General features: G+C 44.7%; 1 protein-coding gene across 1 annotated transcript in view; it reads left to right on the forward strand.

Annotated features, from left to right (window-relative positions):
- Nucleotides 1-13,824, forward strand: part of PTPRO (protein tyrosine phosphatase receptor type O) — a 127,186-nt gene that overhangs the window by 52,835 nt on the left and 60,527 nt on the right. The window contains exon 3 of the mRNA XM_060279443.1: nt 13,119-13,442. Coding sequence (XP_060135426.1) covers nt 13,119-13,442 — 324 coding nt within the window. The remainder of the gene's footprint in view (nt 1-13,118; nt 13,443-13,824) is intronic.

Below are 13,824 nucleotides of genomic sequence, written 5' to 3' on the forward strand. Positions count from 1 at the left end.
ATCTAGATCAGTGTTGCATACTTACTCTTGAGGATTTTAGACAGGGGTCTTTCCCAGCCATATTAAGCCATCTTTTCATCTTCCAATTCTGAAACCATCACCCCCTCCTATTGTGCAGTCCCCTTTGTTTTCACCTTCACCTTTATTCCCATGCCATCTTTGCCTTCCTCCTTTTTTGCAAACTGCTCTTGCGGGTGGTGCTGTGGGTTAAACCACTGAGCCTAGGGCTTGCCGATCGGTAGGTTGGCGGTTCGAATCCCCGCGACGGGGTGAGCTCCCGTTGCTTGGTCCCTGCTCCTGCCCACCTAGCAGTTTGAAAGCACGTCAAAGTGCAAGTAGATAAATAAGTACCGCTCTGGCGGGAAGGTAAACAGCGTTTCTGTGTGCTGCTCTGGTTCGCCAGAAGTGGCTTAGTCATGCTGGCCACATGACCCAGAAGCTGTACGCTGGCTCCCTCAGCCAGTAAAGCAAGATGAGCGCTGCAACCCCAGAGTCATCTGCGATTGGACCTAATGGTCAGGGGTCACCGTCACCTTTACCTTGCACACAGACACATATAACCCATGAGATCTTCCCACTGAATGCAGTTATTGACCCCCTTTTCACGTCAGCATTTCCAAAGCCACACAGTGCCCCCCTTGCCCCCCCTTTTCACCTTCACCCTGCTTTAGATACCTCCTCCTCACAGGCTTCTTTGGCTCTCAGGGAGCACTACCGGTAGATGGTTGTAATTCTTTTGTGATTCTAGCACCACCTGTCAGCGGCCGCATGAACTACAGTATGATGACAGACCAGTGCATAGAGAAAAATGAAAGATTCAGCACAGCTCTTCCCTGATCAGCCTGGAACCTGCTTGTGATAGGACTGCCTTCAAATTAGAGAAACAAATCTCCCAATTTTCATTTCTCTGTTTCTCATTTTTTCCCCAAATATTAAGTTCAGCTAATTCCTTTTCCACATCATTTTGCAATTTATTTTAAACCTTTCGTGGAAATTCACCAGCATTTTAATACGCATTTCTTCTTTTAAATCTAGTTTTGGCTAATGCATACATTATTGCAAACCCCTTTCCATAATACAACGAATTGTGTATGTGTTGTTTTTAATAATAAAGGCATTGTTATGCAACACTTTTCCCCAATATAATGCATGTCCCCACCTTTTTTTTTAATTTGGAGAACTGAGTCAGAAAATTCAAAAAATTCAGTGACATCTGAAGGGTAGCTGGATTTCAGTTTGCATATTGCTCTTGGAAGTGCAAATTGAACCAACTTTCTCTTCCATCCCTCCTTCATACATGTTGTGAATCTACCCAAATGTTCAGATTCACCATCTCAGCCTCTGGTCTCCCTTTGATATCTGTGTCATGCCCTCTTTGCTGTGTGCATTTCAGCTTTGGAAATTTTTTTCATTCCGGAAGGCTTTTATGATTAATTTCTGTATATGCTGACTTTGCTTGTCCTTAAAAAAATGTTGTTGTTTTTAATGATATTTAATACTTGGATCTTACGGTTGGTTTTTGTTTTTGTTTTTGAGGCAATTATCTATAAGCCACCTTGTGAGATATTCCCACCTCCCAAAGAGGCAGAAAAGAAATATGCACATAAATACATACAAATTTAAAATTAACCTAGCAGGGAAGTGGTTGGGTTTGGTAGTTCAGTATTATAAAGTATTTTCTCTGTCCTGGTTCTGTTAATTATGTCCTTGCCAATGGGCATGTAAAGCTTACAGAAATTAGCACTTTTAAAAGTCTGTTCCTATACAGACTTCATTCTTTTCTTGAATGTTATATTTTCATTAATTATCTGCAAAAGCTGTGACTTGTTTATGGATGCTAGGTAATGACCTCTAGTCTTCCTGGCATGCAATTGTGGATGTTGCATGGGGCAATGGCATCAGGTACTCAGGTACCTGAACTGAAAGCCTCCTCTTTTGAATTTGGTACCCAGCCTGGGACTGAGTCTACTGGGAGTCTTCTTCATGAGCAGAAGATGGGTGTGCAGCATTAGCCATAGTTCTCTGTCAGGTAGCATGAGGACTTCTGGACTTCAGGGCAGGAACTTTGTGGTGATTTGCATCATTTGCCCTCAGGGGATCCTGGTTTGGACACCTGTTGTTGTTTAGTCGTTTAGTCGTGTCCGACTCTTCGTGACCCCATGGACCAGAGTATGCCAGGCACTCCTGTCTTCCACTGCCTCCCGCAGTTTGGTCAAACTCACGTTGGTAGCTTTGAGAACACTGTCCAACCATCTCGTCCTCTGTCGTCCCCTTCTCCTTGTGCCCTCAATCTTTCCCAGCATCAGAGTCTTTTCCAGGGAGTCTTCTTCTCTTCTCATGAGGTGGCCCAAAGTATTGGAGCCTCAGTTTGGGGATCTGTCCTTCCAGTGGGCACGCAGGGCTGATTTCCTTCAGAATGGATAGGTTTGATCTTCTTGCAGTCCATGGGACTCTCAAGAGTCTTCTCCAGCACCTAGCATCTCCAGTTAAAGATTCAAGCAGTGAGTTATGAGAAATCCCTCTATTGGAGGACCCAACCACACAGGATGTTAGTTGCATTACTCTGCTCTTAAGTGCAGGGTTTTGTTTTTAACAAACAGCACAGGTGACCTATCCAAAGAGGATAGACGAGTGCTATCCCTTTGCCCTTGCTATAGGTCTCATCCAGGTCAATTTTTGTATTGATACAGTGTGTCCCATTGCAGCAAGCAGTATGTTTATTGGCAATGCAAACTGTAGTTGCAGGGAGGGGCATGTCCCAGAGCCTGGGGAAAACAGCTGATATATTTATAGTGGGTTGAAAGTCCTTCCTGTGTATCACAGACACCTCCCAAGTCACTGCAAAGTCCAGCGCCTTTGCCTTGCCTAAAATCACAATCCCATCTCGCTATAGCTGTTGCTTATTGTTCACGTCATTCTTGTCCCCAAAGTTCCTGGATCCCCAACCTACTGGTTGAGAGCTTGCACCCTTAGCACTTATCACATATCATCTGCTTCAATGTAATTTATTGGCTTGTCAATACACGTTATGCAAAATATAGTAAGTTAGAAATAGACCGTGAGATGAAGAATGCACTCAGTACATTCAGTCGAACAGCTGGTGATTCCTACTTGGAGAATTGAGAAGAGGTGACAAGCAACTGTGCTTAAGAATGCACTGTTGGGTTAGGTGTGATGCTGTGTATTGAGGCAACCATGCACATATTGTGACCCACCCCATGTATCGTGACTATCTAGGTGCTTGATCCCCACCCATTTTTTTTCAGAGCCAGACAAGCAGCAAACAGAAGGTGGAGTGTTATGGAGGCTGGGACAGGCCACTATACATCATAGAATCATGATGGATGGACTATGTTCTTGGTGGATAACAGGCTGAGTAATCCTGCATCCTGGTGATTTTATTGACGGACAGATTGCATTTATATTCCACTTTTTTCTCCAAGGAGATCTAGGTGGTGTACATGGTTCTCCCCCTCCCTGTTTAATCCCCACAATAACCCTGGGAGGTGGGTGAGGCTGAGAGGCAGTGACTGGTCCAACATCACCCAGTGAACTTCATGGCTGAGTGAGGTTTTGAACTCTGATCTCCTGGGTCCATGTCCAACACTCCAACTACAATGGCATCCGTTTGCTTGTTTTTACCTAGTTGTGAAGGTTTCTGACTTCTGACTGTACATGTAGAGCTTTCAGTCCACTGCACCATCTTCAGGAGTAATGTATGTCTCTTACAGCAGGCAGGGGTTACCGACATAGTTTCCTTCATAAGTCATTGGACTTCAACTCCCATCAGCCTCCGCCAGCGTGTCCAATGGTCCAGAATGATGAGCATTGTAGTTTGGCAGCATCTGGAGGCCAACTTGCCTTCTGCCCCTGCTCTACAGGTATCTAAGCCTTTAGCTTGAATTTTTGACTTTCACAGGCAAAGCACGCGATCAAATTGGGCATATCACATCCATAGATGCTCCCCTGTTGTGCGAGCAGGAATTCAAGTGGCCACCAAAGGAGGGCATGAACTGACTTGTCTCTTTCTGGTCACTGGTCACACCGAAAAAGCAAAGGGCAAACACTGAGCCACTAGGGCATTTCCAGATTTCAAAGCCAAGCTGCTCCAGCTTCTGCTTTGTGAACCATTAAATTGCAGTGAAGTTGCATGCTTGTTCATTTCCCAGCAGCTCAGCCCAGATCTCTTGCTTTTCCTGCTGCATTGATCCATTTTTAATCTTTCTTAAGGTTCCAGATGCCCATCTCCCTTCGTTCTTACTACTTTTGTTTTTAAAATGGCAGGTGAGAGAGAGAGAGAGAGAGAGAGAGAGAGAGCGTAATACGTAAACTCAATTGTGAACTTGGGTGGTTAAGTGTCTTTTGGATGGGGCCACCTAAAAATAAGATACACTTGGAAGACTCCCAAGGCATGCAGAAATATGCAAAATTATAAATTAAAAGAAAAAATGGGAGGGGAGAAAAACCCGAACAGTTTGTAAAAGTGGAAACTCAGGGAGGGAACTGAAGCAGGAAAAGGAGGGTGGAGGTGGGCATGCAATCTTCCCCTTCTGCCTCTCTCCTCCTGATATTGACAAATGCAATGACCCTGCAGCACCATGCAATGCCCACTGCTGCAAGTTCTGCCTCCTGTTATGGAGCACATGCATTCAATAATAACTGGGGTGATGGATGGAACACCTCTGCATCTCACAATGTTTGAATCCAATATTCTTCTAGGAAAATGTGAGCAGATGCCCATCTTCCTCTTGGTTAAGATTTGGTAGATTCTCCAAGGGCCAAAGAAAATTGGTTTAGGCCAGGGGTCAGATCTAGTCAATCAGTCATTGATTGTCTACCCTGTTTCTCCGAAAATAAGACATAGCCATAAAATAAGCCATGGCAGGATTTTTAAGCATTCAAGGAATATAAGCCATACCCCGAAAATAAGCCATAGTGATAGGCAGTTTAGCCTTGTAGGTTAAACTGTACCATACTTAATAAAAAATAAGTCATCCCTTGAAAATAAGCCATAGTGTGGTTTTTTGAGGAAAAATAAATATAAGACAGTGTCTTATTTTTGGAGAAACACGGTATCATTGGCCTGACATTACATCCATATCAACATAAAAAGTGTATGTTGGAGGGACATGGGAAGCTACCTGCTACTGAGCCAGATTATTGATCCATCTAGTTCAGTATCATCTACACCAGGCTTCCTCAACCCCGGCCCTCCAGATGTTTTGAGACAACAATTCCCATAATCCCTGACCACTGGTCCTGCTAGCTAGGGATCATGAGAGTTGTAGGCCAAAAACATCTGGAGGGCCAAGGTTGAGGATGCCTTATCTACACTGAGTAGCAGCGGCTCTCCAGGATTGCAGATGGGGGTTGCTGCTCCATCCTGAACCTGGGACCTTCTGCATGCAACCCTCTGAGCTGCACCCCTTCCCCCAAATGCAAAACAAGGAGCAAATGCAGAACAAGGACTACATGCAGTTCTTCTAGCATCATTAGTGTTTGGGCGAGGAATTGTTCTCCTCACAAAAGAGAACAGCAGGTGGGATGAGGGGAGTCAGCTTTTGAGATTCATACTACAGGGACCAATTAAGCACTGGCAGGGAACTCAGGGGATGATGCAATAATTGCATTCAAAGTTTTAGATTTAAGTTTCCCTGACTGTATGTGGAGTATCCACGTTCCCCAGCTGGCAAACAATTGTGTTGTAACTGTAACTATCGGTTTCCTGTGCTCATGTAACGTTGCATTCCTTTCACCCTTATATAAAGACTGCCAGTTCCAAAGTCTAGTGCTTATCCCCTGTCCATGGTGCTGAAATGCCCAAGCCAGGCCATTGTGGCCTGTTGGGGGAATGAAAGACAGCTCACATCATGAGTGGTTGCAGGGGGAAAATCCCAGTAACACAATCATTGTTTTTCATCAATGAGGGCTCTAAAAACTTGTCTGGGTATTGATTAAAACCTCATACAGTGGTACCTCGACTTACGAACGACTCGACAACCGAATTTTTCGACTTATGAATGGGGCAAATGGCCGCACACTTACGAATTACTCGACATCTGAATGGAAACCGCGGCGGTTTTAGATAGGTTTTTTTTCGACTTACCAATTTTTAGATGGGGTTGCTTCGACTTACGAATTTTTCCATTTCCAATGCATTCCTATGGAAAATTGCGTTTCCAATGGCACTTTTTGACTTACGAATTTTTGGACCTACGAAGGTGCCTTTGTAACGGATTAAATTCATAAGTCAAGGCACCACTGTATATTGAACAACTACTGTTCATTCCTAACATAGAAAATATATTCATATACCTACCTGTCTACCTGTCAGAGGTGTGTGTGCGCACGTACGCAATTTAGACTAGAATTGCACTCAAGAATTGTACTATTGGGAATAATCTGGCATTGGTAAAGAGAACCATTAGATGATGTCATCTATCTTCTCTGTTTATATCGCCCTGGGTTTTGAATAAGGCCTGTGTGGGAAGGAGCTTTTTAATTGCATCGTATAATTAATCTTGCACTCATTTGTGTATTTACATGTGCTTATTCGCTAGGGAACAGCTAAAGTTTAATTGCCATTGCTTCCTAAGTAGCTGAGTAGGTGGGTGCATACGGAGCTGGTAGTTTGTGCATATGGATTAGTCTCATGTCAGAACAGATTCCTTGCTGAGGAAGCTGTACAGATTTATAGATTTGTCTTAATTGCTTGAATGAATGCTTCACATCTGTAGAACATGCGTTTCAAGCATCCAAAGCAGTCTGCAAGTATTACCTTTGTAATCATAAAAAAGCAGCCCTGTATAGTAGGACAGCATTATTACTCTACTATTGCAGGTGGAGGGGTGGGTGCATGTGTGCCACAGTAGCCCTGCGCCCTTAAGTGAGTGGAGGTGAGATTTGGAACTGGGAATGAGATTAAAGCATAATTCCCTTAGCCAACATACTAGAGAAAGAACCATCACTCAGTGGAGGAGCATACATTTTGGTTATACAGGAGGTCCTGATTAAATCCCTAACATCTTCAGTTGAAAAGGTCAAGCAGAAGATATTGGGAAAGACCCCTCTGCCTGGAGGGCTACTCCTGGTCATAATCAAGTGGACAATATTGGGCTAACTGGATGAAAGTTACATTCAGGAATCAGGTTTATTGGTTTAGATTTCCTGGTTATATTAATAACATTGGTTTCTATGTTCCTTGCTACCTGCTGCATTAAGGAAATGTAGGTTTTTGATGGATATACTGTCATGCCATGCTAAATTTCATTTGCACCAATGGCTGCGGTGTGATACAACCATGGATATTATCGGACATGTTGCCACTCTTTATGCACATGTGCAATTCTGTTCTCCCATGACTCACCCATGAATATGGCAGGAAGGAACTGTATGATGGATGTACTGTATGCTGGAATACTGCCCCAAATTTGTGTCCCATGATTTTCTGGGTTAATGGGGATACAAATGGATTTTTTTCTGGAAGCAATTAACGTGGAAATGAGAGCTAAACTTCCACTGGATTTTGTTCACTTTCCAGAAGTGGCTTTTACATTGTGTAAAAGATCACATAGAATGTGAAAACGATCAGGTAAGGAAATATTGGGGAGATGGAATAAAGTTCTGTCTGAATACAGCTGAAGAGTTTGACCTGGTATAAGACAGCGTTCCAAGTTGCTCTAGCATAGCTATTGTACTGAATTAATTATAAATTTAGGCCACAACGTTTGGTCTGGGTTTCCTGAAAGAGCACATGCTTTAAAAGCTTGGTGGGTGAGGTAGGGGGAATTTGTTGGGACATCTTTAGTACTTCTGTTCAGTTCTGAACTTCTTGCCCTACCCATTCCTGTGCTGGAATCATGACTCCTGAACTATGCCTGCTGCTGAGCCTATTCCGTTGCTTGCCTGAATAAGATCTCTTTCTTACTTACAAGAGTCACTGTCTGCGTGTTTTGGGTGGGAGCCAGGACAAATGTGTAGATAAGACCAATGGATGGAAGAGCAGGCCTGATTGGTGACAGTTTGCCCCCAAGGTACTCTACGTTTGCAGAGGAAGGTTGTGCAGGGATGTGACCTCTGAAACACCACTGGAGTGACAAATCTGCCGCCACTTATTGCAGTGGGAAGTCACTGTGATTCAGGACTGATGGCATCAGTATGGCAAAAACACATTTCATTACTTCTGGTCAGCTACCTTCAGGATTTAATTTGCTGGTGTCACAGCTGGAGAGGCTGTTTCACACCTCCAGGGAAATTTGGCAAGACCTGCCTCCTAAACCAAATGATTGCATCTAGCCTCCTTCACGGTTTATTATTACAAGCGTGACAAGCCCAAGTCATACCAAAGCCCTCTGAAAAGCTGGAAGCAGACAAAGACCCTCAATGTACTGCTATCTGTTTGTTTGCTTTCTCTCCCTGCAGAAACACATCTCACAAGGATTGGGGGCCCAATCCTCACAAGGATTGGGGACTCCAAATAGAGTTAACGCCAGAAAGTGTTTTGGACTACACGTCCCATCGTCGGAAACTGGTTTACACCTTCAGTTTCATGGAAATAAGTGCGGAAACCTAGAATGTGCCATAAAATCTGTGTGCCTTCTCAACTCCCTTTACTCTCATATGTTCTTTCATTGTCGGTGGGTGGGGGATCTGAACCCCCCCCCCAAACCACAAGAAAAGCCCTGCTGGGTTAGGTCAATGTTTCATCTAGTCCACCATCCTGCTTTCATAGTAGCCGCCCAGATGTCCAAGCAGGACCCAAGCTCAATAACACTCTCCCCTCCTGTGGCTTCCAGCAACTGGTATTCACAACCATTACTGCTTCTGACTGTACACCCTGTTGGTACATGAAGCAGAAAAGAATGTTACACACCACCCCAATCTCCACGAGTGCTGCAACATGACAAGGATGCCAGATGCACTTTAGCCTGGACTTTCCTTTGGAAATGAGGCTCTGTACAGTTGGTGTCCAGTTCTGGGCACCACAGTTCAAGAAGGATGCTGACAAGCTGGAACATGTCCAGAGGAGGGCAACCAAAATGGTCAAAGGCCTGGAAACGATGCCTTATGAGGAACGGCTTAGGGAGCTGGGCATGTTTAGCCTGGGGAAGAGAAGGTTAAGGAGTGATATGATAGCCATGTTCAAATATATAAAAGGATGCCATATAGAGGAGGGAGAAAGGTTGTTTTCTGCTGCTCCAGAGAAGCGGACACGGAGCAATGGATTCAAACTACAAGAAAGAAGATTCCACCTAAACATTAGGAAGAACTTCCTGACAGTAAGAGCTGTTCAGCAGTGGAATTTGCTACCAAGGAGTGTGGTGGAGTCTCCTTCTTTGGAGGTCTTTAAGCAGAGGCTTGACAGCCACCTGTCAGGAATGCTTTGATGGTGTTTCCTGCTTGGCAGGGGGTTGAACTGGATGGCCCTAGTGGTCTCTTCCAACTCTATGATTCTATGATGTCTTTATGATATGTGGTTTGTTTACACATATGTGCAACCTGAGAATATGATGGAGACTTCTCAGAGCATTCATATTCCAAGAGGGTCTCTTGCTCCTGTAGGCACAGAAGGCTTGGGTCTCAGAACAGAGAAATCAGCCATGCTCTTTGTCTCTTTGTCAGAGTCAGCCCACGTGGTGCTGTTCACCCCACTTCATCTTCCTTGTATGTGAACCCAATGAAACTATTCCTCTCTAGCATATGTACATCGTCCAAACTCAGTGCTCTCCCCCCAAAAAAAAATGTTTAGGGGTACTCTCATTTTGTCTCAAGAAAATCACCATTTTATAGTTCAAATTGGGGAAAATAAATAACAGTAAATGAACAAAAGTACAAAGAACACACATTACCTCATAAATTAAACACTCACTTTCGTCTGAGACTCAGGAAACACCGTGACAGGAAATGAGGCCGCCATCAGGGGTAGCAACAGAATTGATGATTCACCGTGCTAGAGAAGAAACTAATTTTTTTAATTCTTGTTTCTTCTCCTGTTAGATTCACAAAATGTTTAGGGGTACATGTACCCCTGCGTACTCCCAGAAAAAAGCATTGTCCAAACTGAAATCCTAAACCCTTATTTGTCTCCGCCCAATAACACACAGCTGGAGGAGGGGCTCCACCCCCTTTGCTGTCTGCCATTGAACATCCCAATGGCTCATCATTTGATGGGATGCTGGCAAGCTTTGTTCTCCACTCAGCTAGCAACCGCCAGGCTGGCTTGGCTTGTTAACATAGGCTTAATCCAGGGGTCCAGTGTATGGCACAGTTTAACTCTTCAAACATTGATTCATTCCAACCATTATTGTACCCAGGAATTTAGGGTATCTTGCACCCCACAAAGTCATAACAATAAATCAGGGATTGCTAGTGAGTGGCAGAGGCCTAGCGGACTATTTGCATCGCTGCCCATAACAGCCTTTTGTTGCCTTTGAATACAAGAGAGGGTAAAAGAGAAGTTGTGTTTGATGAGAACAGATAGCGCTTGCACCTGGTTTCTGAGCAGACAGGTGATTGGTAAGAATCATCTCCAATAAACCAATCAGGTAGGGGAGGCTTTTATTTGTGGCGGGGCAGTGAATAACTAATATTTGGTGCATTGTAGACAAACCTTTGTGAGCTTGCAATATTTGTTGACTTATTTCCGGGGGTGGTGCTGCTGATAGAGGATTAGTCACACTGCTGAAAGATTTTCAGAACTCCTCGTGGCGAGATACCTAACTGGCTGGCTAACATCCTCACTCGATATGTTGCAAGAGCAAAGCCATTTCTGCTGTAGGACCTGCAGAGCTGAGGCGTTTGAAGTTGCTCTCCTATGGACCATCAAAGGGCAAAGTGATTCCGAGGAGCTGAAAATATCACCTAGTGCTGACTTTTTGAGCAGTCAAGAGGTAGAGATCTAAGCATTGCCATGCCAATTAAATGGGGGAAGAGGGCTGGGAGAGACGCTGGAACTTTAAATGTGGCCCCCTTTTCATTATAATTACAGTTGCTGCGTTTTGGAATTCCTGAAGACCTGGCAGTTTCCTTTCTGACAGATAGTTTGCAATTAATGAAAGGAAGAGGGTTTTATTTTCCTTCCCAGCCAGCCAAAGAATTGATGTTCTGTGTGACAGACGGAGAGAGAGAGAGAAAAGGTTAAACTGTTCCATTTTCTTCTATGCACTTGAGTGACAGAGTTGTCTAATATGAAAAGGATTGAAGCTTCGTAGAAAATAAATTGGGTGAGCAGGAAGGATTTGGGCTTCCTTGTATCTAAGAATATGAGTGGATTCCCCCTGTTTCTCTTCCTTTCATTTTCCTGTGGATTCGCTCCGCTTCTCCCAAATTCCAGTGTAATTACAGCTTTTTGAAGGAGACATGGGTGAAAAACCATTTTTTTTTAATAAATAAAGAAAACCCCTCAAAGCCACACTATTTGTAAAGGGAATCAAGTCACACAGTGGGAACAATGCCCCCATGCTGGAATCAAACTTTAAGGAAAACCCATGGTGGTGGTAGAGGAAACTTACGACACTGTTTTATATCTTAGTGTCTGGGAAGGAAGACTGGTATTGCCATCTGGGTTCGCCTGTAACACACCTGTAGCTTTAATTTCTATAGGTACAGAAATAATTGTTGTATACCAGGGTCCTGAAGTCCCTTCTGTCGGCATCATGCCACATATAGGGTGTGATGTCAGAGATGGAGTGGGGGGGATGTTTGGCCGGAGGAGGCAAGGAAGCAGGGGGATGATCCAGTGGTTTGTGGGGTTCTGTGCTGCATTGGATGCCACTCATTGCCCATTTCAGGGCCACTGTTGCCTTGCTCTGGGGGCTAGCAGTGCTGGCATGCTGCCATGTTATAGGAAGCTGTTGGATTTTTTGACTAGTCAAGTTACTTTAGAGCCGGTCTAATGTAAATACTGTCTGTTTAAGAGAAACAGGTGCAGGTGATTTCTAATTGCCCACAGGCGTGGGCTCTGCTTCTTGTATATAAGGCTCTGCCAGAAAGCCTTCTGCATCTCTTAGTTAGATTCTTTCAGTTTGATTCATCTCTAAATAGATCACTCTCTCAGCTGTTCTTAGTTTAAGAGATTCCTTAGTTGAATCTTAGTATGATTGCTTAGTTATAATGCTAGAATGCTGTTAATTCTTGGGTAGTTTAATGGAAGTTATGTGGGAGTTTGTGGGAATGTGGGAGAAAGCATTTATCTTTAGTTTAAAGTCTCTTTAGAGTCAGTTTGTTTTTCAGTTAAAGAAACCCAACCGTTTGTATTTTCATCTGCATACCTTTACAAGTGTGCAGCTAGTAAGGGGTTTCATATAAGGGAGATAATTCCCTACGCTCTTGGTGGTGTTTTCTTAACCAGGTCAACTTCTGACTGCGTATACACTGCGTGAAGCGTACTTTAAAAGGGCTGCTGTAAAACTGGGATATATGATTTAGGTTAAGTAAGTTTCAATACCCACTTTTCTTCAATATTATTCTTATCATATATATTATATTCCAATAGAAGCACCACAAAAACAATCAATGTCGAGAGCAGAGGCAGAGGAAAGGGGTGTGGTGGGGGCAGACTGCTCCGGGTGTCTTTGCTGAGGGGGGGGGTGACATTTGGTGCGCCACCCAAGCCTACCCTGAGCTGTCGGGGGAAGGGGGGAGCTGTGCCACTTTGCCAGTGGCATTCCCCCTTCCCCCTTCTTTTTGACAGCTGGGGGAGGCTTGAGAGTCATGGGTGGGCGGTGTGCCGAAGGTCCACCATCGGCGGCTCGCTCTGCCCCTGGCTGCAGGGCACGTGTGCTGTTCCATGCACCCGAGCAGCTATCCCGCTCCTGCGAGGGCACCCTCCATGCCCCGCCCCCCTCAGGAGTGCCCCCCACCCTGGGCATATGCTCCGCCGCTGGTCCAGAGATCCCCACATCCCTAGAAGCAGTGCTCATGCCAGAACATCATTTTCACCCCCAAGGAGAAAATGCCAAAATTGGGGGGGGTCCCTCTCCCCTCCCGATCCTCTCTATCTTGACCTGACCATTATTAAAACCTCCCTAATTGACCTGACCATTATTAAAACCTCCCTAATTCCCATGGCTTGGCAGCTAGCAGAAGCACAATCCGCGCCTCTTCTCTGTTGGCGGCAGACAAAACAGCAGCATTGGCCAATACGTTTCTTTTGCTTATTCACTTGCAGAATGCGGCGCCTTTCCACGTGGCAGTGCGAGACGACAACTGCATCGCCGTTTCCCTCGAAGCAGCGGACGTGGTGAGCTCGTCCTCGGTGTACGTTGTCAAAATCACCGGCGAATCTAAGAACTATTTTTTCCAGTTTGACGAATTCAACAGCACTTTACCTGCTCCTGTAGTTTTCAATGCCTCGTACCATGGCCTTTATTACATAGTGACTCTGGTTGTGGTGAGCGCAAACATGGTTTCCAAGCCAGCGAGATCAATCACGGTGTTAACCAGTAAGTAAATGTTAAAAATCAAAGTGAACGCGTTTGAAACTTGGGCACTGTGCCTTTTTTGCAGTTTATTGGTGCCAGACATGGAATGGAGAGAGGAGCCAGTGGAGTGCAGTGGGTTAAGTGTTGGACTAGGACCTGGGAGAGCAGGGTTCAAATCCCCACTCAGCCATGAAGTTCACAGGGTTATCTTGGGCTGGTCACTGCCTCTCAGCCTGTCCTCCCTCACAGGGTTGTTGTGGGACTTAAGTGAGGAGGGGGAGAACCATATGTGCTCCCTTAAGCTTATTGGAGAAAAAGGTGGAATATGAATGCAATTTATTAATAAGAGGCAGGCATCCCAAGAAGGAGAACTCACAGCACATCCTGAGAGCCATCTGCCACG

This window comes from Zootoca vivipara, chromosome 10, assembly GCF_963506605.1.
Source record: "Zootoca vivipara chromosome 10, rZooViv1.1, whole genome shotgun sequence".
NCBI lineage: Eukaryota > Metazoa > Chordata > Lepidosauria > Squamata > Lacertidae > Zootoca > Zootoca vivipara.